The sequence below is a fragment of the Anolis carolinensis genome, chromosome 1 (genome assembly GCF_035594765.1).
Source record: "Anolis carolinensis isolate JA03-04 chromosome 1, rAnoCar3.1.pri, whole genome shotgun sequence".
NCBI lineage: Eukaryota > Metazoa > Chordata > Lepidosauria > Squamata > Dactyloidae > Anolis > Anolis carolinensis.
In genome coordinates this window covers 79,014,287-79,041,997 of record NC_085841.1, presented here as the reverse complement: position 1 = coordinate 79,041,997, position 27,711 = coordinate 79,014,287, and the positions used below count along the sequence as shown (strand labels likewise).

Below are 27,711 nucleotides of genomic sequence, written 5' to 3'. Positions count from 1 at the left end.
CTCTTGGTGGAGAGAAAAAGCAGGGCATTATTATTATTAATAATAATAATAATAATAATAATAATAATAATAATAATAATAGTAATAATAACCCAAGTATATTGTGAACAAATAAAAAGTTGTTTCTGCTACATCTAAAGAAAAGGCATCCCAGGGCACTTGGTGCAAGACATGGCTAATGACTGTGTTAACAGCTGATGCATAGTACAATTTTTTTAATACAAATTTCATTCCTTTTCTTCTACCTAAGTAACAATCTTTTGAGTTCAAAACTTTTTTTCTACTCTTGTGGTTCAATCAGTTTTTTCTGCCAAAACTGGAAATTGAACAAATCAACACAACACTGGAAGCATTGGATTCTCAGAGCTTTGTTCTTCTTCCTGAAGCATTTGCAATAGTTGGTATCAAAGAGAGGCAAAACTTACATCTTTCCAATATATTGGCAGGGTATAAGAGAGACAATGTTAAGAAAGCAAAAGACAATCCCTCTTCAGCTTTATTTTCCTTCCAGTGTATTTCAGTAATCTATATAACAAAATAAAAGATAACTTGTTTCCACATAATTACTTTTACTTTCTTTGTTTGTGCCTTTTTGCTGAATAGAACATAATTATCTGTTTGAAAAGCTGCCTGTACTTGGCTGCATGCATGTGTGTTAATACTTCTGTTTAGTTAATTGTCTTATGTTTGGACTGGCTACAGGAGGCAGATGATATTTGGCCTGAAAACATTCTGTGCATCTGAAAGATTCATTATCTCCTCACTGTAGGTTTTTGTTTGTTTTCATTATTTTGCATCTTGTCACAAGGCATTATGTTATATCATGCCAGAGGCTTGACAGCAACACTAACTTATGCAGTGCCACATTGGAATTTGGAAACTTCGTTATTATCTTGGACTTGCCTTCTTTTGGCACAGTAGATATTCTGGCAGGATGTTCAGCGGAATTGCTTGATAGTGCTTTTGATAGAAAAGATTTGTTGAACAACATGAACAACATTCACATTTTTGTTGAGCATAAAACATGCTCAGTCTGTTTCAAAAGAAATGAGGTACAAATAGCATGGTCACATATGGCTGGTTACTTTTGGAGGGCAACAATGAAGTTACAGTGGGAGCTTTCAGTTGTCCCTACCACTGCCACAAAATTTGTGGTTATTCTGTTTGTCTACTCCACCTCTGCCATGAAATGTGAGAATGTCCTCCTGCTCCACTGCTGTAGCCACTCATTTTAGGGGCTCTCGTAGATTCCCTTTGGGTTTGTTTTTCATTGGGCTCATTATTAATCTTAGAACCTCACTAGACATAGCTTTCTAGTAGAGGATGGTCCTCAACCTTCCTAATGCTACGACCCCTCATGTTGTGGTGATCCCCAACCATAAAATTATTTTCCTTGCTACTTCATAACTGTAATTTCGCTACTGTTATGAATCGTAATGTAAATATCTGAAATGCAGGATGTATTTTCATTCACTGGACCAAATTTGGCACAAATACCGGATACGTCCAAATTTGAATACTGGGGGATTGATTTTGTCATTTACGAGTTGTAGTTGCTGGGATTTATAGTACACTTACAATCAAAGAACTCCTTGAACCCCACCAACAATAGAATTAGGCCAAACTTCCCACACAGAACCCCACTACCAACAGAAAACACTGGAGGGATTTGAGAGGAATTGACAGTGATTTAGGGGAGATGTAGTTCACCTACCTCCAGAGAGCACTGGGAACCCAAATGACTATGGATCTGGACCAAATTTGGCACAAATACCTTATACACTGAAATTTGAATACTGGTGGGACTGGAGGAATTGATTTTGTCATTTGGGAGTTATAATTGCTTGGATTTATAGTTCACCTACAATCAAAAAGCATTCTGAACTCCACCTACAATGGAAATGAACCAAACCTGGAATACAGAACTCTCACGACCAACAGAAAATACTGGAAGTGTTTGGTGGGCATTGACCTTGGGTTTTGGAGTTGTAGTTCACCTACATCCAACTTTCTCTGCGAAAGGGGTTCCTAAGACCATCATGAATATGTGTTTTCTGATGGTCTTTGGCAACCCCTCTGACACCCCTCTTTCGACCACCCCAAGGGTCCTGACCTTTAGGTTGAGAATACACTGATCTAGGCTTCAGTGATCAAACATATGATTGCATGAAGAAGAAATCAATTATAAAGTCCAAAGATATTATCCTAACAAACCTTGGCCAAAGGGAAAATCACCAACAATCAGTCATTGGAAACCCTCCTTTTTTTGGACTGCAGTTACAGAGCTATCACATTCAGGATAGCCAATTTGTAGAAGTATTGCAAAAAAGAAACTTTCATAAACTCTAGCCCCACATTCAGTTTTTGACAATGTCAGATAGGGCTAGGAAAGATTCCCATCTGGAACCTTGGAAAGCTACTTCTGATCTCTGGGGATCTGTTTTGTCACAATATGTTGCAGCATCTTATATTTGAAAGCATTGCAGAACAAGTGACCAATTGATTTTTCTCATCTCTAAATAATTACAGAAGTTTGCTTCAATTTTTAGATTGATTAATGGGAAGGGTTTTGATTAGATTTAAACTGAGATTATCTTGTTTATTATTTTTGCTCTGTTTTCACTTTCACTCTCAGCAAAAAGCACCTCTAGTGTGTTTTTGATTGCCTTGCTCAAAAATTCATGCATTTTTCATTCAAGGTTTCAAGAAATGGTGTTGTCCCAGAGCAAGCATCCAGGGTTCAGGCTCAGATTATTTAGCGAGTCTCAGAAAAAGCTGAACTTTGCAATCCCTGTATTTGTCTAGCCACACTTTAAGAAATATGTGCACCCAATTGAGCTAGTGTAAGACATATCCCTTTTATATTAGGTTGAAGGCTAAAGGTGTATATTTTACAAATGTTAGAAGGAGGTTGAGAGAGAAGGAGGAAGCAAAATCAGGGATTGCTCCAAAGAATGAAGCTGCTGGGTGAAGGAACAAAGCCCTTCAGACTATCAAAATGTGCTGAACATAGTAAACTACACCTTCCAAATGGACCCCTTTTGAGAGGGGAGTGACTGCTATATTTGGCCAATGGCATGGAGATCTATTTCTCTTTTTTATCAGAATTAGATGAAGACTAGTAAACCAAAGTTCATGGTTACCCTTCCAAAATCAGAAAGTGGATCTTGAAAGAACTAGGAAGATAAAATCCCCAAGTATAAACGTATCTCATTAAAGATATATAATTAAATACACAGACAGTGTAGTGGCTTGAGCATTTAAAAAGACTGTACTGTTAGTTGAAAGTCTAGGGGTAATTAATTAGTCTAGGGATGGAAAATTTGAAGCTCAACCAATTTTTCATCAGTTTCAGCCAACATGAGAAATCATGATGATGATGATGATGATGATGATGATGATGACACAATTATATTTCTTACCTATCTTTCCTCATGGGTTGAAATGCGGTACAACATAGATAAAATACATAGATAAAACAAAAGGCATAGAACAAAGATTAAAACATCAACACTGTACTTATAAAATGTACATTTCAAATGCATAGATTAAAATTAACTGGGTAGACGTGTAAAAAGGGATAGGTCTTCAATTATGTTTTCAATTATGACAGATCATCAAGCTGTCGGACCTCTTCTGGCAGGTCATTCCAGTCTAGGGGGCTGATGAAAACATCATGGTTGATGGTTGCCATTCAGATTGTGGCTGGTTGAAGTAAACATCCCACAGAGGGCATAGGATCTGAATACTGATCTCCTGAGTGCTCAGTGCTCATACTATTACAGCAGACTAGATCCCTACAATAATTCTACAACTATTTCATCACCATACTAAATACTACTTTCTATGAAATGTTATTTAATACTGCTTTCCGATCTGTACTGATACTCTTAGGGATCTTTATTTGGAAGTTAGATTCAGTGCCATTAACTAATCACCAATTTATTTAGGTCCATTGGGGTTTGTGTCTTAAACCTGGGAAAAGTTACGTGTGCTGAAGGGAAGCTGACTTGAGAAAGCCAGGATACACAAGGAGAAACAAGCTGTTCTTAACAAAACCCTGTTGATTGCTATTAATCATACTTTTTTGTCTGGATCTTTACAATAAACTTATCAGGTGAACTTGTCTGTAATTATTTTTAAATAAACACCATATTTTTATATGCTCATCTTGAATTGGAACATTCCTCCATTAATTCTCAAAGAGAGCTAGCAAAAAAGGTTCAGCAATATGGCAGACAAGGTTTATCTGAATTCACCTTTTATGACACTGTTCTTTCTTCCTCTCCTGGATTTTTAAAAAAGAAATATCTGTCTTCTTCATAGCATCTGCCATTATTTGCTGTAATAGGATGATATTACTCTCAAGATATTCTCTCTACAGTATCATAGCAGAGTTCAGAAATGGTCTCCCCCCCAATTTCCAAAGCATCCTGGAAGTAACTGTCCACGAAAGTAGCCTTTGTCAAGCTCTTGGCAGATATTTTATGAGAGTGCCTGGTGACATAGCTTTACATCCATGTCATCATGAAACCAATCAGCCTTAGGGACCTTGAAATTGTTCAAGGTCATTTTAGGGCTTAGAAACTGAATCTTGAAGCCCTCATTGGGCATCTGATGTGAAGGAAATAATGCTCAACTGTGCCAACATCTTGAGGATACAGACTAAAAGGTGAGCAATGACCCCTGCTACTAATAAGTGAGGATAATAGCTCTGAGACTTGCTAATTAACAAATCCCTGGAGGAAATGTTATCAGAGCTCCATTAATGTTAATTCATTCAGATTGTTCCAGTGTTTCCTACAAGTGAGGCTTTCTTATTGCTCCTTTGTCCTTTCATTGTCCTTTGTTGAGGTTTCCATATGACTCATTTCAGCTTGGAGATGAAAATAATATTTTCTAACATTCATTTCCTTGTTGAAAATGAGTTTCTTGACAGTGAAGAAGCCCTACTGGGAATAATAACACTATGTAACACAATTTTTGTTCCTGGGTTATACATGTTATTTCCTAATTGGTTCTATCATAAAAACATAGCAAAAGTTTATTAAACTGCAAAAACGTTTTTGCAGGACATCCTAAAGCACTATAGTTTTTCGATGAATATCTCATAGTCTCAAGTGATTCAACATAGTTTGTGGCAGATGGTGGTTTGGGAGATGGTGATAGGATATTTAGACAACATGGACAGTCCAGCAAAGTTGATGATGAAGTTATGGGAAATACACTCTTATCACTACTCAGGAAATGTATATTTTTCATGACTAGTTTTTCCACACTTTGCTTAACATAATTTTATATGCTGCTGAAGGAGAAATAATTATAGGGGAAAATATTAATGTACTGATTAATCCTTTAATTGATTGATTGACTGACTTAGAAAAACTGTTAATCTTCTGCTAAGGAGGTATATTTTAAGAACTGCTAAATCCTAACTAAAACATGGACATTTTACAATCCTAAAATAAAAGAATATAGTTATTTTTCTCACCAACATTATTAAGAACTAAAAGGAATTTCTTAAAGAGTCCGCAAAGTTTTATTTTTACTACTACTACTACTACTACTATTACTAATATAGGCGATCACTCATTGCCGAGTATTATTGTCTTTGAAGGATAAAGTCTTGGCAGTGGGTCCATAAGTAGAGAGACCAATTCTGTAGAGACCTCTTCTGGATCTGCATGGTCTTTTGCAGTAAGGACATCGATTGCCAGATGGAATATGGTCCCGACAAGTGTTTGTTTAACGTGCCTTCCTCTTGGCATCTTTCTCTCTTTCTCCCTCTATTTGTACCTTTTAAAATCCATAGCATTGTCGGTAACAACTGACTTCCAGTTAGAATGCTCAAGGGCCAAGGCTTCCCAGTTGTCACTCTTTATTCCACATTTTTAAGTTAGCTTTAAGCCCATCTTTAAATTTCTTTTGCTGTTCACCAATATTTGGACAATGTGGCTAGTCCAGCGAAGTTCATGGTAGGAAATCATCACTTCAGTGCTAGTGGTCTTTGTCTCTTCCAGAATACTGATGTTTGTCCACCTGTCTTCCCAAGAGATTTGCAGGATTTTTCACAGGCAATGCTGATGAAAGTTGAGTTTCCATTTTTACAAACATTATCAGTTTATGAATACAGCTACAGACTTCATCATAGAGCTTTTTCTCCTCTTCAAGTGTATATTTATATTGTTTTAATCCTATGAATAGTCAATTTTCCTTTTTGGCATGTTTTTAGGTTTGCATGTTTTAAAGTTAAAGTCACTTTGAGTCCCAGTTCTGGGAGACAATCATGTGATATAAATAAATACAGTAGAGTCTCACTTATCCAAGCTAAACAGGCCAGCAGAAGCTTGGATAAGCGAATATCTTGGATAATAAGGAGGGGTTAAGGAAAAGCCTATTAAATTAGGTTATGACTTTACAAATTAAGCACCAAAACATCATGTTTTACAACAAATTTGACAGAAAAAGCAGTTCAATACGCAGTAATGTTATGTTGTAATTACTGTATTTACGAATTTAGCACCAAAATATCACGATATATTGAAAACATTGACTACAAAAATGGCTTGGATAATCCAGAAACTTGGATAAGCGAGGCTTGGATAAGTGAGACTCTACTGTATAACAATAATAAGTATTAGACATGGATAGTTCTTAGGGCTGTGCAAAAATTCGGACTTGTAAGTTGTAAAAGTTTCGGTAAATCCGTGCTTGCAACCCGCTTTACGAAGACAACACAGCCCCCCCCCCCATGAATTAAAACAGGCTTTTACAGAGTTTTGTAAGAAATTCATTACTCTTCATAATTTGCAGTAACTCATCTTCTTGTTCAGTGCAAGCTAACTGTACTAGGAGGTGCAAGCAAACTTGGTATGTCATATGCTCTCCGCAGAGCTGAGGGAAAGAGTTAGGGAGGAGGTGCTTCTAGCATTTCCTTTAAATCCAGAAACCATATTACCTCTGTCACCATTGTGAGTGGCTGGGAGGGAGATTGAGGGTAGTAGGTAGCAAGGGCCTAGCAGGAACTGACTCTGTCTGTTCTTGAAGGCTTTTGCATGTACCATGCAAGCTTGGTTTGCTTCATCTTAGAATTCTTTTTAGAATCACCACAGCTGAGCTTAGGGTCCTTTTAGGATCATGTTCTTTGCATGGTGACGGGGTTTCCGTTTAGGATTCAATTTGTGAGTGTGTTCCATTCCCCCCCCCCCTTTGGATGTCTTTAATTTTAAATTCTACAAACTGCTTTATTTTATAGCCTATTTTAATTCTATTGTAATTCTAGTTTTCTTGCTTTCCTTTCTGTTGGTTTCGAAAGTATAATTCAGTTCTGAAAAGTGCAGTGTTTGTATGCTTTAATATTTTCTGAAATCCCAAGTTACCAGAACGATGCTTCTGTTGTTGTTGCCATTGATGAAGGACCAAATTTAATACAAACAACAAACATACATACATTTTGGGATCAAGTGAGCAAAAGAATTAACAGCAACATTCTAGTCTCGTACCATTGATCAATCAAACCAACCTGTTCCATTCATTCCCCATATTGTGAGGCCAATTGTAGTATTACCAAGTTCCTTGCTTTCCCTTTCTGATGGTTTTAAAAGTACATTTCAATTTTACAAAGTTCAGTGTGTGCTTTATGTGGTGTCATTATAGAGAAATTCAAGAGGATAGCTCGTAGGTTTTTTTAAAAATGTTCGTAAAAACTTCTACATTTCCTTAAAATCAGTGAATGAGCAAAAAGTTCTGAAATCCGGGGAGCTTACAGTGGTAAATGTGTGCTACAATTGTAGCAAGTTTCATCTCTATAGCCCTAAAAATGAGGGGGAAAGGAGCCCCAGAAGTGTCCCCATTGGGCGAATAACGAAATGAAAAACTAATGAAATTTTCAGAACTTTATATTAGATACAATATGAATTGTATCTAATATAAAGTTTATGAATTTTTCAAAGCACTTTAGAAACAAAACAGGGGTTGCCTGAATTTCGTAACTACAGACAAAATGGGTTTTTGGTATTTCACACACCTCTAATAGTTCTTCAGCAAAATTCTGCAAATTGTGTGTTGGCTTTCTAACACATCCTTCAGCTTCTTTTTTATCCTCACAGAACCTGTGAGGTAAGTTAAGTTTGATAGAGAGTATGCACAATGGTTACAGATCTCAATAAAAAAGCAAAGACAATAACAACTTTGAGGGGAAAAATTGGAAGGCTTTATTATAGGACAATGGTTCTCAACCTGTGGATCCCCAGGTGTTTTGGCCTACAACTCCCAGAAATCCTAGCCAGTTTATCAGCTGTTAGGATTTCTAGGAGTTTTTTTTTTTCATGTCAGAAGTGACTTGAGAAACGGCAAGTCGCTTCTGGTGTGAGAGAGAATTGGCCATCTGCAAGGACGTTGCCCAGGGGACGCCCGGATGTTTTGATGTTTTTACCATCCTTGTGGGAGGCTTCTCTCATATCCCAACATGGAGCTGGGAGTTGAAGGCCAAAACATCTGGGGACCTATAGGTTGAGAACCACTGTGACAGGATCTCCATTTTAACATAGGAAAGTTACTCATGGTGCTGATGTAATCTATCTTCATTATCAGGAACTGCTCAGAAACAACAAGAAGAGAAGAAGTCAAAAATATTCCTAAGAATATCAGTTTACATCAGGGGTCCCCAAACTAAGGCCCGGGGGCCGGATGCGGCCCTCCAAGGTCATTTACCTGGCCCCTGCCCTTAGTTTTATAATATAATCTTTTTATATTGTTTTAATAATATAATATATTGTATTTACATATAATACTGATAATAATATTATAATGTTATACAATATAATACAAATAATAATACCATATAATAATATTAATTATATGTTATATATTACATATAATACTACAGTATAGTAGTATAGTTCAATATAGATATATATAATGCTAATATTGTGCAATGCTAATAATATAATATATTGCATGTACATACAGCTGCTCTGAGTCCCCTTCGGGGTGAGAAGGGTGGGATATAAATGTAATAAATAAATGTAGTAGATGAATAAATAAATAATTTTAGACTTAGGCTCGCCCAAAGTCTGAAATGACTTGAAGGCACACAACAACAACAACAACAACAACAACAACAGTCCTAATTAACTTGACTATCTCATTGGCCAGAAGCAGGCCCACACTTCCCATTGAAGTCCTGATAGGTTTATGTTGGTTACAGTTGTTTTCATTTTTAAATATTGTATTGTTCTTTCATTGTTGTTGTTGTTTTGCACTACAAATAAGACATGTGCAGTGTGCAAAGGAATTTGTTCGGGTTTTTTTCCAAATGATAATTCGGCCCCTCCACAGTCTGAAATATTGTGGACTGGCCCTCTGCTTTAAAAGTTTGGGGACCCCTGGTTTACATCATAGTGGGATCAGGATATGTAGACAAGAAGAATCGCTCAAACTATTCAAACTTATTACTTCTGACTGGTGTGAGACATTTTTGATTCTTCAGTGTTAAATGTTGTTTCACTTCTACAAAGTTGACTGAGAATGACTGGCTCAAAGCCTCCCAGTAAAGATCAGTCTCCATGAAAAGTTCTAGTACAGCACATAAGCCACATCACTGCACTGGCTCTCTGGTGGTTATAAATATGGCCAAGCCATTGGCTTTCCCATCCATTATTTTACTTGTAACATGTTTTCTTAAAGGATTTTAAAAGTAGCAGGAGGATCTGAAAATATATGTAAAATGAATATTTCTTGTCCATAGTTGTTATGCATTTGGAATCATCTGAATATCTGTTCTTTTAGTTTTTTATTTTTAAAGTGTGTTTTCAAAGAATGAGTTGCAGGCACAAATGTGGGAGGCAAGTATATACTCCTGCTTGGCATCCGTCTTCCCACACACAATCCTACATTTCTCTTAACAAGAAAGAAATCCTATTTGTGCACAAACAAACTCTAAATCCAGTAGGAATACCTGCATAGATACAGAGAGATACAGATGGAAAATATCTGGTAAAAGAAGTTTCCAAATACTTACTGAAAGACAGATTTCTTTTGATTCAAGATCTGTATGTTTTTGTTGTTACAAGGTTTCTAAGTGTTGTGATAAATCACCAAAAAACCCCTACATAATAAGGCATAATGCAAGAACAAATTGAATGTCATTCTATAGACACATTATGTGGGTTGTGGTTGTTGTTGGGTTGCGTTGGGCAAAGCCCCATGTAAGCCACCCCGAGTCCCTTCGGGGAGATGGGGCGGGGTATAAGAATAAAGTTATTATTATTATTATTATTATTATTATTATTATTATTATTATTATTATTATTATTATTATGTTGTTGTTGTTGTTGTTGTTGTTGTTGTTGTTGTTGTTGTTGTTATGTGTCCTTAACTTTTATATTCCTCTAAGGCAGTGGTTCTTAACCTGTGGTCCCCAGATGTTTTTGGCCTTCAACACCCAGAAATCCTAACAGCTGGTAAACTGTCTGGGACTTCTGGGAGTTGTAGGCCAAAAACATCTGGGGACCTCAGGTTGAGAACCACTGCTCTAAGGCTAAGGACCTTATCCTGTGTGTGTGTATTGAGGGGGGTAGCATCATGTGATCATGGCATTTAGTCCTGTGACATTGCAAATCACAATGTTTACTTATCACATGTCACCTGATTTTGCTGCTTTCTCTATTACTAACAGTATTCATCCTTATCCCATGAATGAGTGGATTCTCTTTCCTCCCCACCCTTTTTAGAGGGTCTTACTTTGACATCATGAGGCATAGAACTCTTGCAGTATTGAGTTCTGTGTTAAAAAGGGATAGAAAAAGCAGAAAACCTCATCATTAAAGGGAAAGAAAAATAGCTACAGTAGAGTCTCACTTATCCAACACTCGCTTATCCAACATTCTGGATTATCCAATGCATTTTGTAGCCAATGTTTTCAATACATCGTAATATTTTAGTGCTAAATTCGTAAATATAGTAGCATTACTGCTTATTGAACTACTTTTTCTGTCAAATTTGTTGTATAACATGATGTTTTGGTGCTTAATTTGTGAAATCATAACCTAATTTGATGTTTAATAGGCTTTTCCTTAATCTCGCCAACATATTCGCTTATCCAACATTCAGCCAGCCCATTTACGTTGGATAAGTGAGACTCTACTGTATCTACTAATATAGAAATATTTCTTAGTTTAAAAAAAATACCAAAAAGTATCAGGTGGTTGTGTTATGGCAAGGTACCGGGGACTTACTGTTGTTTAGGAGACCACCCACAGGATAGCCCATCATAGATTAGATTCCGGGCTGTGTGGCCATGTTCCAGAAGTATTCTCTCCTGACATTTTGCCCACATCTATGGTAGGCATCCTCAGAGGTTGTGAGGTATATGGAGAAACTAAGCAAAGAAGATTTATATATCTGTGGAAGGTCCAGAGTGGGGCCAATGTGAATGTTGTAATTAATCACCTTAATTATCAAATGGCTTTCCAAGCTTCATATCCTGGCCGTGGGGAATCCCTTGTTCAGAGTCATTAGCTGCCCCTGAGTGATTCATGTCTGGAATTCTTCTGTTTTCAGAGTGTTGCTCCTTATTTACTGTTCTGATTTTGGGGTTTTTTAATATTGGCAGCCAGATTTTGTTCATTTTCATGGTTTCCTCCTTTCTGTTGAAATTGTCCACATGCTTGTGGATTTAAATGGCTTCTCTGTGTAGGCTGACATGATAGTTGTTGGAGTGGTCCAGCATTTCTGTGTTCTCAGATAATATACTATGTCCAGGTTGGTTCACCAAGTGCTCTGCTATGGCTGACTTCTCTGGTTGAGTTAGTCTGCAGTGCCTTTCATGTTCTTTGACTCGTGTTTGGGTGCTGCGTTTGGTGGTCCCTATGTAGACTTGTCCACAGCTGCATGGTATACGGTAGACTCCTGCAGAGGTGAGAGAATCCCTCTTGTTCTTTGCTGAACATAGCATTTGTTGGATATTCTTAGTAGGTCTGTAGATAGTTTGTAGGTTGTGTTTCTTCATCAGTTTGCCTATGCGGTCATTGGTTCCCTCGATGTGTGGTAAGAACACTTTTCCTCTGGGTGGATCTTTCTCTTTATTTCCATGGCTTCTTCTTGGCCTTACAGCTCTTCTGATGTCCGTGGTGGAGTATCCATTGGCCTGTAGAGCCCAGCTGAGGTGGTTTAGTTCACCTTGGAGGAGGTGAGTTTCGCAGATTCTTTGTGTACAGTCTGTCGGGGCTTTGATTGTGCTTTTTTTGACTTGGGTGATGTTTGGAGTTTTTATGAAGGTATTTATCTGCGTGAGTAGGTTTTCTGTAAACTGTGTAGCCCAATTGTTGATTGGGTTTGCGGGTCACTAGAACATCTAGAAATGGCAGTTTTCCTTCCTTTTCTTTTTCCATGGTGAATTGGATGTTTGGGTGGATGCTGTTGAGATGGTCCAGAACTTGCTGAGTTCTTCTTCCCCATGGTGAAGGTGTCATCAACATATCTGAACCATATAGTTGGCTTTTTTGGTGCTGTTTCTAGGGCTTGTTTTTCAAAGTGTTCCATATAGAAATTTGCTACTACTGGGCTGAGAGGGCTTCCCATGGCCAGTCCATCTTTATGTTCATAGAATTCATTATCCCACTGAAAGTAGCTTGTGGTGAGGCAATGGTGAAACAGGGCTGTGATGTCTTCTGGGAAGTTCTGTTTGATTAGTGCGATGGTGTCCGCTACTGGGAGCTTAGTAAATAGGGACACCACAAGAAAGCTGATCAGAATGTCCTTGGTGCTTAGCTTGAGGTTGCTGATTTCGACAACACATTGCTCTCAAAATGATAGTTTTTATCCATCAACAGATGAAAAGGCAGTATTGTATGGTAAACAAGTACTAATTTTAGGCTAAGAAGGCATTTGTTCAAATCCCACAACAGTAATGAAATTCTCTCATAGCTCAAAAGGAACATGTAAGATGGCTATCTGCAACTAGTCACTTTCAGTGGTAACCAAGATGTAATGATGTCACATTGGATAAGTAATTTAATACATAGGAGCAAAGTTATTTTTCAGTTATTCTGTAATAATGGTCTTTGAAAGGTTCTTTTAAAGGCCATTATTATAGACATTTTCTCAGAATTTTCAAGTGTTGTGCCATTCCCTTGCTGATTGAAGGTTCTTTCAAGCTTCTTAAAAAGTAAGGGAAAGTAATGAGTTGGGGAACAAATAACAACTTGCTTGATTTTTTTTCCATTGTAATAGGTAACAATGCTTTATCTTTAAATAATGTAGAGAATAAAAGGGTAAAATTAAGTTTAAGGTGTCCAAGCTCTAAGCTCATCAGCTTACTTTGAGCCAGTGCTGTCAGCTTAACCTATTTTAAAAGGTTGTTTGGAATAAAAAAAAGTTGCTGCTCTGAACTACTTACAGGCAGAATATGCTGCAAATAGGATACACATTCCCCAGTTAATAAATCATGTCTCTTGTGTGACTAAGTGGTCATGTTGGCTCGGGCATCTGAGGAATATTAGTTCAAAAATATCTTTTCTGAGCTCTAGTAATAACATCTTGAGCAGGCAGTAGAGAAATGCTATTTGCTTAGGGAATCTGCTATTTTAATCTGCTTTAAAAAAAAGAATAAATCATTTAGAATTGAAGAATGATAATACTGAAGGACATCCCAAGAGCCATCTAGTCCAGAACCCTGCATGCAGGAATCAAAAGCTAAATCATCACTGACTGAATGCCAGGCCACCCAACCTTTGTTTTAATAATCACCAATGAAGAGAGACTACCACCTTCCATGGTATCTATTCTATTGCCTAACACCTGTAACTATCAATGTGGGTTTTTTTTTTACTATAATATTTTGTTAGACACCCCTGTTCAATAATTTCCCAGAATTCTGCAGGCAATAGCCACATGATAGGAAAACACTCATTTTAGAATGTTTATGTGATATCATCCTGAGTAACATTATGAGGATCAGAGTGGCTACCTGTACCTTAAGAAAGAGTCATTAGCAGTGCAAGTCTATACATGTTCAATCAGAAGCAAGGCCTTGTGAATGTGACTCTCATTCCACTAATTCCACTAAGTACCGTGTAAAAATGTAATATAGAAAGCTCAATAAAACAGGAATAAGACATTGCAAATGAATAGATAGATTGAACTCTATGTTTGCATTAGGTCCCCCTCTCCACTTAAAAATCAAACTGGTTTCCATATTGGACCAGTATTACCAAAGACATTTTGTAAAGTATTGTAGTTCAGGGTTTCTTAAGCTGTCTTATTATGTGACCAGCATTTTGTCTTTTTCATCATGCCTTGAGGATCCCTGCCTTAAGGCAATTAAAGGGAGAACCTTTCTGTAGTGATCTCCCTTTAAAACAGGGACAAGCAAAATATAACCCTTGGCCAGACTTCCCACAATGGATTCATCCAGTCCCTCTGTCTATGCAGAATCAGCTTCCACATTATTAATAAAGAAAGATGTATTTCCTAATATCAGTGCTCTGGAATAGACTTTTTTTTTCCGAAACCAGGCTTCTCCGATCTCCATTCAAATAAGAAAATATACACATGGAAGCATGTTTATGTGTACAAATTACTGCTGAACCAGAAGGAGAAGGGACATGAAGGTGCATTACATTATATAAAAAGCCTATTCTAAATGGCAGGTTATGGTCAAAACAGGGCACTCTACTATGTTAGGGCAAGGCTGACTAGTTTGCTTGCACCACTGGGCACTCCTACTATCTGCACTGCATTATGCTCAATATGGAGTATGCAACTGATATTCACCAGCAGTTCATGATTGATCCAGGAAATAATACAAACAGTAGGTGACTTCTCTCTAGTTAGCAGGTTGTGTCAATATGGCTAGCTAGCTAATCTGCTTCATAGGTATCCTACCAATCTTTCTGAGAGGTATGTTTGTTCATTTAAACTTGGCCTTCCTACAAATAAAGGCATTCAAGGCTCATAATCAATGTCTTGTGAAATGTTGCTAGAGTTTGTGTATATGGGGGCTGTGGAGACCCTTCAGACTAGAAAAGAGACCACTTGCTTCATTTATTTTATATTACAAGAATTATTACATGTTTTATTTATCATATGAAACCTACAAATCCTTTAAAATGGGAACTATAAAAACAAAATGAAAGTCAGCAAATAATTTTCAGTGATGTGTGCAACACTTGAGTAGTTTTTTTTGTTTTTGTTTTCTGGGGACAGAATACCAAAGTTTCAGCACATTATTATTCATCAAAATCTGCAGATGTTCTTGTCAGGGAAGCCAACTGTATATTTATTTATTTATTTATTTATTTCCGATATTTCTACCCCGCCCTTCTCCCCGAGGGGACTCAGGGTGGCTTACACAACTGGCAGGATCACCACCAGTATAATTATATATGATTTTCTAATGATATTTCACAGAGAATCCATGGTGTTGCAATGAAAGGAGAATCCTGATCTTTCATATTAAATCAATTTTTAAATCTATTTTCAATCATGCTGGCCCATTACAATAAACAATATACACAACGCCAGCAGGATAATACCCTTCTAAAAATCAAGCAAATAGCTGGTCCAACCAAGATGTGACAAAATTATCAGCAAGCCTTGCAAAACTCTTCCTTCTGGATTTAATTTTTTTAGAGAAAAACAGGATGCTCATCTAAATGGATCATGGCATCATTTCTAAAATGTGGAGATGTGCCTTCAAAATTAAAATAAAGAAATGCCTAGTGGCCCACCAACAAGGACCGTTGTTGTTGTTGTTCCCTGCTTTATCTCCCCAAAGGGGATTCAGAGCGACTGATTACAGTCTGATTTAATAATTTTTGAAGCAATCCTTCAGGTAGAAGAAAAAAGTGAAGCACATCAAACAGAGGTTAGCCCAGCTCACAACCTGCTGTGCTAGTCTCCTACCTGCAGGTGTAGGTGTGTGCATGTGGGTGGATGTCATATAACCAGCATCTTTGCTGGGCTTTGAGCTTGTACTTGAACTCTCTATGCAGCCTCTCAAAGGGATTTGTTTTTGATGGGAGCTTTCATTCTTCAAACAGAATACACTTGGAGGATGCAGCTGTTTGTATTTCCAGGTGCCAAATGTGTTCTGTTATTTCTTATTAGCTGCTGCCTTAAAAGTCCACTGCAGTTTTTTATGAGCACTCTGTTACCATAGTACCAGATCGCCTCACAATTTTTCATATATTTATCCTTCCCATCCTCACATAAGGCAGGGGATTGCTAAGCCATTCATTTCATAGTTTAGGAATCAAGTAAAAGAGCTTCATAGAACAGTGCTGCTCACTTGGGCCTGAAGGTCACAGTCCTAAAAACCAGAATCAGTACAACAAAAAGCCCCAATATTATCAACATTTGGTTGTTGATAATATGCCTTCACGTCAACACTGACTTATGACAAAGGGGTTTTCTTGGTAAGATTTATTCAGAGCATAAATCTTAACCTTATTCTAAGCAAAGGGAGCACCAACACTGTAGAATTAATGAAATTTGATGCCACTTTAACTCCCATGGCTCAGTGAACTGGACTCATGGGAGTTTTAGTCTTCTAAAGCCTTCAGCATTCTCTGCCAAAGAATGCTGGTGCCTCACCAAACTAGAACTCTCATGATCCCATGGCATTGAGCTATGGCAGTTTAAATGGTCTCAAACTTCTATAGTGTAGATGAACTCAGAGAAAGTCTGATTTGGTCAAGGCAGCACAGTGGATTTCTATGGTTCAGTGGTGATTCAAATGTTTGTAGAGCTTTCAATCCAATGGACCTCATCACATGAAAGCAGGGAAAAGTGGAGAGAACCATCTTTCATGGCCTAGTGTCGAGGTCCCATGCATTTCCATCTTCAGGAATGGCAGCCAGCGCATGTCCTTTCTCCACTTCTATCCAGCTTCTCCCAGTCTTCTGTCAGTTGGAGTTAGGTAGCACCCGACTCCTGGAAACACATTCTTTCCTCAGTTTCCCTGTGCTGCCACAATACCGGAAATGGCCTTGTATCATTCGATGGCCTCCGTGGATCTCCATTTTGGCAGCACAGAGAAACAGAGATAAAACTGCGTAGGATGAAGTCCTCAAGTCTCCATATCAAACTGGCTTTCTGTACCACCATTGTAATGTACAAGAAGAACTGAGTGTCCGATTGTTTGATAACTAAATGTTGCCAAATGGAACATTTGCCAGGAATGGAAAATGGTCATTCTTACAAAATGTTAAATTGATAATTTTGATGGGGAGAGAGTCCTTTGGAATAACAAATATTTTTGCAAATATACTAGCTGCTGCAGATAAACTCTAGGGTCTCTTTCACATTTGCCATGGGGTCCTTCTTGCAACAGCCAAAATGAGAGGAAAGCATGATTGGTTGGTTGAAATAAAAAGCATTCCACACCGCAAACAATCAATTCATAGGTGTTATATATTTGTCTACTTGGATTGACTTAGTTCAATTGAATATTTGAATATCTGGTTTCCACTCTGGTGTTCTTTCTGTTATGTTATGATGCACCTGCTCCTGCTGGCTCCTGTGACTGGTAATCTTGTGACTAGTTGGCCAAGATGAAATGGTAGGATTCACTCTAGGATTATATGTTGATAATTTTGCTACATGAATGTTGTGCCTACACTCATTGTTATACTTCAAACTTCTACCTGATTCTACCTGGGAATGTTCTTAATATATACAGGCTTATTTTTCTCCACTTCAATACTTATCAGTTGCATAAGTAAAGGATACATGAAACTTCCTTGTAGCAGACAAATATTCTTGGCTGTCACATACAATTAATTGCATTGCTTGAGTTTTTCAATAAAAAATATCTCTTTGGGGAATATTTTTAATGTGCTCTGTCCTGACCTAAATGTGCTCCTATTAAACTCAACAAAAGCTTTACATAACATTTTAAGACTAAAAAGCCAGCTCTAGAACTTCTGCTCAGCTATGGAAACTATAGGGTGTGCATGGGCAAGTCATGTTCTTTTAGCCATAAAGGGAAGCAATGGCAAACTTTTTCTAAGCAGCTCTTGCAGAATTTTTGTTTTGTTTTATCCTCCCACACACTAGGATCCTTTTAAAAAGAAGAATGCAGCAAAATAGTCATGAGAGACACTTCCAGGTTCTAATTCTAGTTTGAATTGCTTCTGAGTAGCCAATGTGCACGGATTAGAAGAAGAGAAATCTGAGGTGAACACTTGGAAGGATTGTGCCCCCCCCCTCAAAAAAAGTTTCCATCTTTCCATTACCATCAGTAAGGGCATCATTATGTCCTCCTTGCCTATAAATTATCACAAAGGGTTATGTTTAAAAAAAGAGAGAAAAGAAAACAAGTGGTAATGTAGCACTTGTATGAGCGGATGTGCGTTCTAGTGTCATAAAGCCCAGCAGAACATCAATTGAACCTTCATTGTTTGTTCTTGTTCCAAAGGAAATCAAGGAGAAATGCTTTCAGGTAGCTCATACTTTTGAAGATTCCTACAGGGCAGAGAGTAGCAAAATAGCAGAAAAGCAAAGTTGAGTAACTGGGGAGTTTCGTACCAGCTGAAGGGATGCTTTGGATTATGTTCTTGCATTGATTTAAGATGTGAGAGAAGATACCTTGTTCATATGAACACTGTGGCTCTTCATTCCCAGTTCACTGTTTCTTCTTAGTGCCCTAACAGTTGACAGTACCATTGATTTCTGTCTCTTCAGCATTAACAAGCCCCAAGAGTAAATAAAATCGTCAGCTTCTTGGTTAACCTTTGTGCCTCTTTCCTCCCTCTGCCTTTCTTCCAAGTGCTCACAGTCACCATTCTCTGTTAACTGTCATGCTATGCCAAGTCCCAGTTAAATAAGCAAATGTTTTCCAAGCAACTGGAGAGTTAAACGGATCCCAGTATATTAACAGAAGCAGCCTCAAATGCTAAAGTGCTTGTAGGCTAGAGGTTTTTAGCATACACACACTCACACAAGCCATTGAAAGCAAGATAAAGCCCAGGTTCTGAGTCCAAGTTTTTGTCACACCAAAAGAGTTTCAGAGTTCCTTCAGGAACAAACACAAACCGGAATTTGAGTCCAAGATCAACAAAGCTGGCAGTCTGAAAACATCAGAGTCAGAAGTCCAAGATAGAATCCAAAACATAACAGTCAAGGGTACAGTACAGAATCAACAAAACCAATAATCCAAAGAGCATCAGAATTATACCATGAAGCAACAATCCTGGAGAGCCTTTTATCCTATGTTCTGAGGTGCTGCATGTGTAGAGCCCATTTCTTTGCTAATCAGGCAGACAGACGGGCCTCAGCACACTCTTGTCTATATTCTAGAAGGGACAGTGCATTTAGCCCTTTATCAGCCTGCCCTGATGAACTGGCTTCTGCCTTCTTCTCTTGCTGTAAAGTGGTGGCTGCTGCTGAAAATCCTCTTCTGCAATAGCTAAGATAGGCTGGGTATGCTGCTGGTCTCCAACTCCACCACTGGCCCTTCCAGCACTCTCAGAGATGACCAGGAAATTGACAAAGGAAAGTAAATAGTTTAGATTTACCAAAGTCTCATTCTATAAACATGTCTTGGTGTGTGTGTGTGTGTGTGTGTGTGTGTGTGTGTGTGTGTGTGTGTTTAGGGCTTTTTCTGCTGCTACTGGTGGAAGAAAGCAAAGGAATTGCAATGAAATTCATTGTCTTACCACCCTCACCTCCCTTGTCCTCCAGTATTTGCCTTTGCAGTAATAATTGAGATAATTTGAGCAGTATCATATCAGTTCTCCATCTGAGCTTGAGGAGAGAAACTAACACCATTTTGACAATCAGATCTGAAGGAAAGAGAATAATGTTTTCTTGGATAAATATTGCCACAAATATTCAGTAAAGGGCAGTTAGTGATTAGGGATATTCGAGTGAATCAAATTAAATAGGATCGTTACAGAATTTTCTCTGGCTGGATGTACACTGCCATGTAATGCAGTTCAGAACTGTATTATTTGGTCAGTGTATACTCATATAATACAGTTCAATGCAGTCAAACATCCTTCTATCTAGATATTGTACTCCTATTGATGCAGCCTAGATTTGCATTGATGATTAGGAGGTGATGACCCCTTCTTTGCTCAAGTGTACACTTTTCTATTACCTGTCACATTTTGTAGATTCTCAGATGCCGCTGATGTCACTGCAGGAAATAATAACAATAATAATTTCCCTCCATTTCACTTTTGTTAGGAAATTATGGTGAGAGTGGCATGGAGGCTTTCAAAGAGTTGGCTTCTCAAGAAGGGCTCTGTATTGCTCATTCGGACAAGATCTACAGCAACGCAGGAGAGAAGAGCTTTGAGAAGCTGGTCCAGAAGCTCCGGGACAGGTTGCCAAAGGCCAGAGTGGTTGTTTGCTTCTGTGAAGGCATGACCGTCAGAGGAATACTCATGGCAATGAGGCGCTTGGCTGTTCTTGGGGAACTCGTATTGATTGGAAGGTAGGCCATTTCAGTCATTTTTGCTGTGGTATTATAGGGAGAAATGTTGGTTTTGTGGTTGCTGATTTTAAATACAGACTTATTAAGAAGCAATTGTACTGGTAAATAAGGAAAAAGAATACTGACAGTTGCAATTATTTCCCATTTACCATCAGAGACAAATATATATACAGTAGAGTCTCACTTATTCAACATAAACGGGCTGGCAGAATGTTGGATAAGCGAATATGTTGGATAATAAGGAGGCATTAAGGAAAAACCTATTAAACATCAAATTAGGTCATGTTTTACAAATGAAGCACCAAAACATCATGTTAGACAACAAATTTGGCAGAAAAAGTAGTTCAATACGCAGTAATGCTATGTAGTAATTACTGAATTTATGAATTTAGCACCAAAATATCACGATATATTGAAAACATTGACTCCAAAAATGCGTTGGATAATCCAGAATGTTGGATAAGCGAGTATTGGATAAGTGAAACTCTACTGTATACCGTATTTTTCGCTTTATAAGACGCACCTGATGATAAGACGCACCTAGTTTTCAGAGGAGGAAAATGGGGAAAAATAATTTGAAGAAGTCATTCTTGCAGTAGAGCTTCCCTCGCGGGAGAAGCACTTCTCGGTGAGGTTGCACTTGCACTCGCAGCACTGGACGCACTTGATGTGCCAGGCCCGGTCGAGGACGTTGAGGAGGAAGCGGTCGAGGATGGGCCGCTCACAGCCGGCGCAGTGCACCATCATCTTGGCCGCACGGAAGGCGCCCGCCTCTTCTTCCTCCTCCTCCTCCTCGCTGCCGCCGCCTGGGAGAGCAGGCTCTGGGCGGGCCCGACGGCGGGCCCGGCGCCGCCTCCTCCTCCTCCTCCTCCTCCTCCTCTTCCTCGGGCTCCTCTGGCCCTCCTGCCTCGTCCTTCTCCTCCTCCAGGCCGCTCTTTCGGGCCGCCCGGCATGCCTTTCATGCTGGACCCATTGTCGCGACCCAGGCTACAGAGCACCAATAACCATACGCAGAGGCCAGATTCTAACTAATATCTTTATTAAGGAAATATATAAGGTTAATAAAAACAAATGTAAAAGTTAGTTCAGAAGCGGACCTTTCAGGAAAGGTCAAAATTAGTCCAAAAAAGCAATGTCCAATAAGAAATATTATGGTCCAAAGTTGTAATCCAATAACCGAAACTCTCACTTTGCCAGGCAAAGTGAGGGGAGATGACAAGGTCCTTTAGTCCATAAACTTGAGTAAGGCTAGGAAATAACTTGATACTTGAAACAAGGCTTAAAACGTGGAACAAGGTAACTAGGAACAAGAACAAGGTCCGTGGAATAACTTGGTAAAATCCGTGGAACAAGGCAAGGATTGGTCCTGGGAAACAAGGCAAAGTCCATAGATAAACAAAGGCTGGGAAGCAAGGCGAAGGCTGGAAAGCAGGGCTAGGCTTGAGCAGGAGCGAGGCTTGAATCGGAGCGCGCTGTCCAGACACAACTCGCTCCGTAGGCTGACGAATTGACTCCGCGAAGTTACTACGCGGGTAAAACACCTATATAGAGTCTAACTTTCCCACCGAAGCAGTTCTCTGGGAATCAGAAACGAAAGCTAAACTCTGAGACCAGATGTTAAACTCCTTAAAGATTCTCACGAGAAACAGTCTTAATTGGCTACATTCTTAGCCGCAATTCTTGCACTCCTGCGCGAAGCTGATTCCAAACTTCTCTGTTGTTTACAAAACTCCCGGCGCAAGAACACGGGAGAAGTAGGCTCTGGGCTTGTTTGACATACTTCTGGGAGACAACTTTCTTGCAGGTGCAGGGTTCCCAGATCTGCCTGGGAAAGATCTGGCTGAGAGGAATCCAGTTCAGACTGGGAAGGTAAAAAACCCAAGTTTTCATCTTCATCAGGAATTACAATGTCCTGAGCAGGACTACAAGGCCCATGGGTCATCACACTATCCCCCTCCTCAAGGCCCCTCCCAACCTGGGGCCCTCTCCCCGAGGCGCGAGGTCGCGGCTTGGCGGGATAGGTCTGATGAAAGCGACGGGTTAGCTCAGGAGCATGGACAGTGGAGGCGTCTTCCCAAGAGCGCTCCTCAGGGCCAAAACCCACCCAGTCAATGAGATATTGTAGGCGGCGGCGGTGAAAGCGAGAATCCAAAATGTCCTCAACCTCGAACTCCTCCTCCCCATTCATCAAAACAGGAGGGGGGGCCGGTTGGTCTGTATCAGGACGCACACCATCCGCCGGAAGGAGCAGGGAACGGTGAAACACTGGGTGGATGCGCATTGAACGCGGAAGTTGGAGTTTGAAAGTCACGGGGTTTAATTGCGCCACCACTGGATAGGGGCCAATGAAACGGGCATCTAACTTCCGGCAAGGGCGGTGGGAGGGCAGGAAGCGAGTGGACAGAAAAACCCGATCTCCTACCTTGATTTCGGGGCCCGGCTGGCGGTGTTTGTCAGCGTGGCGTTTATAGTCCTCCTTGGCTTGGTCCAGTTGCTGGAGCAAAAGTTGTTGCACCGCTGTGAGTTCCTGCAGCCAATCCTCTGCTGCGGGGACTTCTGAAGTTTCAATGACAGGGGGAAAGAAACGTGGATGGAAGCCGTAGTTTGCAAAGAACGGCGTTTCTTTTGTAGAAGCTTGAATTCCATTGTTGTAGGCAAACTCAGACAGTGGTAACAGAGAAGCCCAATTGTCCTGTTGGTAGTTTACATAACAGCGAAGATACTGCTCCAAAGTGGCATTGGTGCGCTCCGTTTGCCCATCTGTTTGGGGATGATGAGCTGAAGATAAGCGAGAGTCTATGCCCAATAGTTTTTGTAGTGCCTTCCAAAAACGAGAGGTGAATTGAGATCCACGGTCTGTGACTAAACTCTTGGGCAATCCATGTAGTCTGAAAACATGTTGAAGGAATAGATCCGCAGTCTCTTTGGCCGTGGGGAGGCCTTCGCAGGGAATGAAATGGGCTAACTTGGTGAAAAGGTCCACCACCACTAAGATCGTGGTGAATCCACAGGAAGGTGGTAGGTCAGTGATGAAATCCGCAGAAATTATTTCCCATGGGCGAGATGGGGTAGGAAGGGGGTGTAAAAGCCCTGAGGGCTTCTCCCTTCTTATCTTGGAGCGCTGGCATACTGGGCAGGTGTTGACATATTTTTCCACATCCTTGCGGATCTTGGGCCACCAAAAATCCCTTAGGATCAAATGCATGGTTTTAAATAGTCCGAAGTGTCCTGCTGGTTTGCAGTCATGACACAGACGAAGCGCCTTTTCCCTGCCCGGTCCGGGTGGGATATAAACATGATTTCTATAGCAAAGCAGCCCATCTTTAAGTGAAAAGGGAAAATGCAGACCTTGGCGAAGTTGGTCCTGCGCCCAGGCATCTGCTTGCTGACTAGCCCTGATTTCTTGAGCACAGATGGGTCCTGGAGTAGAGGAAGTTGAACCAATGGGAATGGATTTGGTGTTCCCCACTGTGAGCGTGGCAAAGTTCTCGGGTTGTAATAGTTGGGATTCAAAGGTCTCCTTGCGTCCCGCAGCGTATTCCGGTTTACGTGACAGGGCGTCTGCTTGCTTGGTCTGGGCTGGGGTCACATAATGAATCTGGAAGTTGAAACGTTCGAAGAATAAAGCCCAACGTTGCTGCCTCTGATTTAGTTTGCGGGCAGTTCTTAGATGTTCTAGATTACGATGATCAGTGTGGACTTCAATGGGAAATTTGGCCCCTTCTAGCCAATGTCTCCAAGTTTCAAAGGCTGCCTTTATGGCCAGTAGTTCTTTTTCCCAAATGGTGTAATTTCTCTCTGGTGTGGTTAGTTGACGAGAGTAAAAGGCACAGGGATGGAGGTGATCTCCCACCGGTTGTAAGAGTACGGCCCCAATTGCCACATCAGAGGCGTCCGCTTGCACAATAAAAGGGGTTCCAGGATTTGGGTGCTGTAGAATTGGCTGGGACGTGAATAGTTTCTTTAGTTGCTGGAACCCTTTCTCTGCTTGATCAGTCCAGCGGAAGGGCTGTTTTCCACGGATGCAGCTAGTGATGGGGTCAGACCAGCGGGCAAAATCTGGAATGAACTTGCGGTAATAGTTCGCGAACCCCAAGAAACGCTGTACCTCTTTCTTGTTAGTTGGCGCCCGCCATTCCAATACTGCTGAAACCTTGGCTGGATCCATGGAAAGCCCTAGAGGCGAGATGCGGTAACCAAGGAAATCTACCTCTTGTAGATCAAAGGCGCATTTTTCCAGCTTGGCATAAAGTCCATGATCCCGCAATCGTTGTAACACCATTTTGACGTGGTTCTCATGTTCTGATTGTGATCTAGAAAACACCAAAAAATCGTCCAGGTAGATTATCAAGAACCTGTCTAGATAGTCCTGAAAGATGTCATTGACAAAATGCTGGAACGTTGCGGGAGCTCCGCATAATCCGAAATTCATAACTCGGGACTCGAATAATCCGAATTTGGTCTGGAAGGCGGTCTTCCACTCGTCCCCTTCCCTGATGCGAACTAAGTTGTAAGCCCCCCGAAGATCCAGCTTGGTGTAAACCTTGGCTCCTCGAAGCCGATCCAGTAGATCCGAGATTAAGGGCAGGGGATAGCTGCTCCGCTTGGTGATATTGTTCAATGCTCTGTAGTCCACCACCAAGCGTAGTTCCCCTGACTTCTTCTTCACAAACATCACTGGGGAGGCGGCTGGGGATTGAGAGGGTCTGATGAATCCCTTGCGAAGGTTTGTCTCTATGAATTCCCTGAGAGCTTCTTGCTCTGGTTCAGTCAGGGAGTATAGATGCCCTCGCGGGATCGGGGCCCCCTCCACCAAGTCAATGGCACAGTCATAAGGTCTATGTGGGGGTAATTTTTCGGCTTCTTTCTCATTGAATACATCCCAATACTCGGAGTACTTCTTTGGCAAGGTGATGATGGGCTCGGTGTCTGTGGCATGGCAGACCTTGGCTACGAGGCAATGGTTTTGGCAGTACTGTGAAGCAAACTGCAGTTCTCTGTTGGACCAGGAGATGTTAGGGTCGTGGAGAGTCAGCCATGGAATTCCCAAGATCACAGGGAAATGGGGAACCTCGGTAACAAAGAAGGAAATCTCTTCCATATGTTCCCTTATCCACATCCTGGTGGGTTCCGACCACTGACTTACGGGGCCCGTCTTGAGGGGGCGGCCGTCTATGGCTTGCACCACACGGGCATTCTTGAAATCATGATATTGTAATCCCAGAGAGTCGGCATACTCTCTATCAATGAAATTGTTGGTAGCTCCAGAGTCTATCATGGCGTGGATCATGACGGGTCCCCTTTTTGCTGACCATAATGTGACCACGAGAAGGAACAGGACCCCGGTTGGCGGCTCTTGAATGGATTTTTTGACCGGGTTGGCGAGCCTCTCTACACCCGGTCGTTGGCTTCCCCCGCCGGCTGTGTGCCGGTCGGCTCAGACGTCTTCGTCTCCGTGGAGGACGCCGCCGCAAGACGGGCGGCAGGCTTCCCTTTGGCTGGGCACTCTCTGGCGAAGTGGCCCCCATTCCCGCAGTACCAACAGAGGTTTAAGCGTTGACGACGGGCCTTCTCGGCGGCATCTAGTCTGGGACGCACATTGCCCAACTGCATCGGCACCTCCTCGCCTCCTCTGGGGTATGGGGATGGCGGTGGGGGTCTCCACACTGGACGTGGCTGAACGCTGGCGGGAGCGGGGGGTTTTGCCCCGGCTCTACTGCCCTGGCCTCGAACCCACTGTTTCCTGTTGGCAATCATGACTTCAGCCCGTAAACATTGATCAATGAGTGCCTCGAGGGTCTGGGGAGGATCCACCTTGGAGATTTCTTCCAGCATTTCAATGTTGAGACCCTCCCGGAATTGTCCTCTGAGGGCTACATCGTTCCAGCCGGTGTTGTGGGCCAGCACTCGGAACTCGGCTATATACTGAGACATAGGTCTGTCTCCTTGGAAAAGGCGACGGAGTTTGTGACCGGCTGCCTCCAAATTGTCCTCGATTCCCCAAGTCTCCTTGAGGTGGTCCAAGAAGTGTTGCGCTGATCTTAGGTGTGGAGAGGCTTGGTCGAACAGTGCCGTCGCCCAGTTGGCCGCTGGCCCGTCTAGAAGACTGTAGACCCACGCCACTTTGATGTCTTCTTGGGGAAACTCGGCATCACGGGCCTCTAGATAAGCTTGACATTGGCGACGGAAAACATGAACCTTAGAAGCTTCTCCAGTGAACTTGGTAGGCAACGCCATGGCCGGGAGGCGGATTCCGCGCTCCCGCAAGCCCTTTATTTCTCCATCCTGGGCGTTGAGTCTGTCGCGGATGCGATCCACTTCGTCCTTGCTGATGGTGTAGCTCAGTGGCTGCCCACCGGGCACGGTTCCGGTAGACATTCTGGCCGAGGTTAATTGGTGCTTAGGGCGGCGGAGTCAAACTGTCGCGACCCAGGCTACAGAGCACCAATAACCATACGCAGAGGCCAGATTCTAACTAATATCTTTATTAAGGAAATATATAAGGTTAATAAAAACAAATGTAAAAGTTAGTTCAGAAGCGGACCTTTCAGGAAAGGTCAAAATTAGTCCAAAAAAGCAATGTCCAATAAGAAATATTATGGTCCAAAGTTGTAATCCAATAACCGAAACTCTCACTTTGCCAGGCAAAGTGAGGGGAGATGACAAGGTCCTTTAGTCCATAAACTTGAGTAAGGCTAGGAAATAACTTGATACTTGAAACAAGGCTTAAAACGTGGAACAAGGTAACTAGGAACAAGAACAAGGTCCGTGGAATAACTTGGTAAAATCCGTGGAACAAGGCAAGGATTGGTCCTGGGAAACAAGGCAAAGTCCGTAGATAAACAAAGGCTGGGAAGCAAGGCGAAGGCTGGAAAGCAGGGCTAGGCTTGAGCAGGAGCGAGGCTTGAATCGGAGCGCGCTGTCCAGACACAACTCGCTCCGTAGGCTGACGAATTGACTCCGCGAAGTTACTACGCGGGTAAAACACCTATATAGAGTCTAACTTTCCCACCGAAGCAGTTCTCTGGGAATCAGAAACGAAAGCTAAACTCTGAGACCAGATGTTAAACTCCTTAAAGATTCTCACGAGAAACAGTCTTAATTGGCTACATTCTTAGCCGCAATTCTTGCACTCCTGCGCGAAGCTGATTCCAAACTTCTCTGTTGTTTACAAAACTCCCGGCGCAAGAACACGGGAGAAGTAGGCTCTGGGCTTGTTTGACATACTTCTGGGAGACAACTTTCTTGCAGGTGCAGGGTTCCCAGAT

The 27,711-nt window shown here is 41.1% G+C and overlaps 1 protein-coding gene across 6 annotated transcripts in view; it reads left to right on the top strand.

Annotated features, from left to right (window-relative positions):
* The window catches only part of grm1 (glutamate metabotropic receptor 1), a 255,315-nt gene that overhangs the window by 43,464 nt on the left and 184,140 nt on the right, over nt 1-27,711 (top strand). For all 6 annotated transcript variants that reach the window (XM_062977613.1, XM_062977628.1, XM_062977620.1 and 3 more), the window contains exon 3: nt 20,194-20,443. In XM_062977613.1, the coding sequence (XP_062833683.1) occupies nt 20,194-20,443 (250 nt within the window). The remainder of the gene's footprint in view (nt 1-20,193; nt 20,444-27,711) is intronic.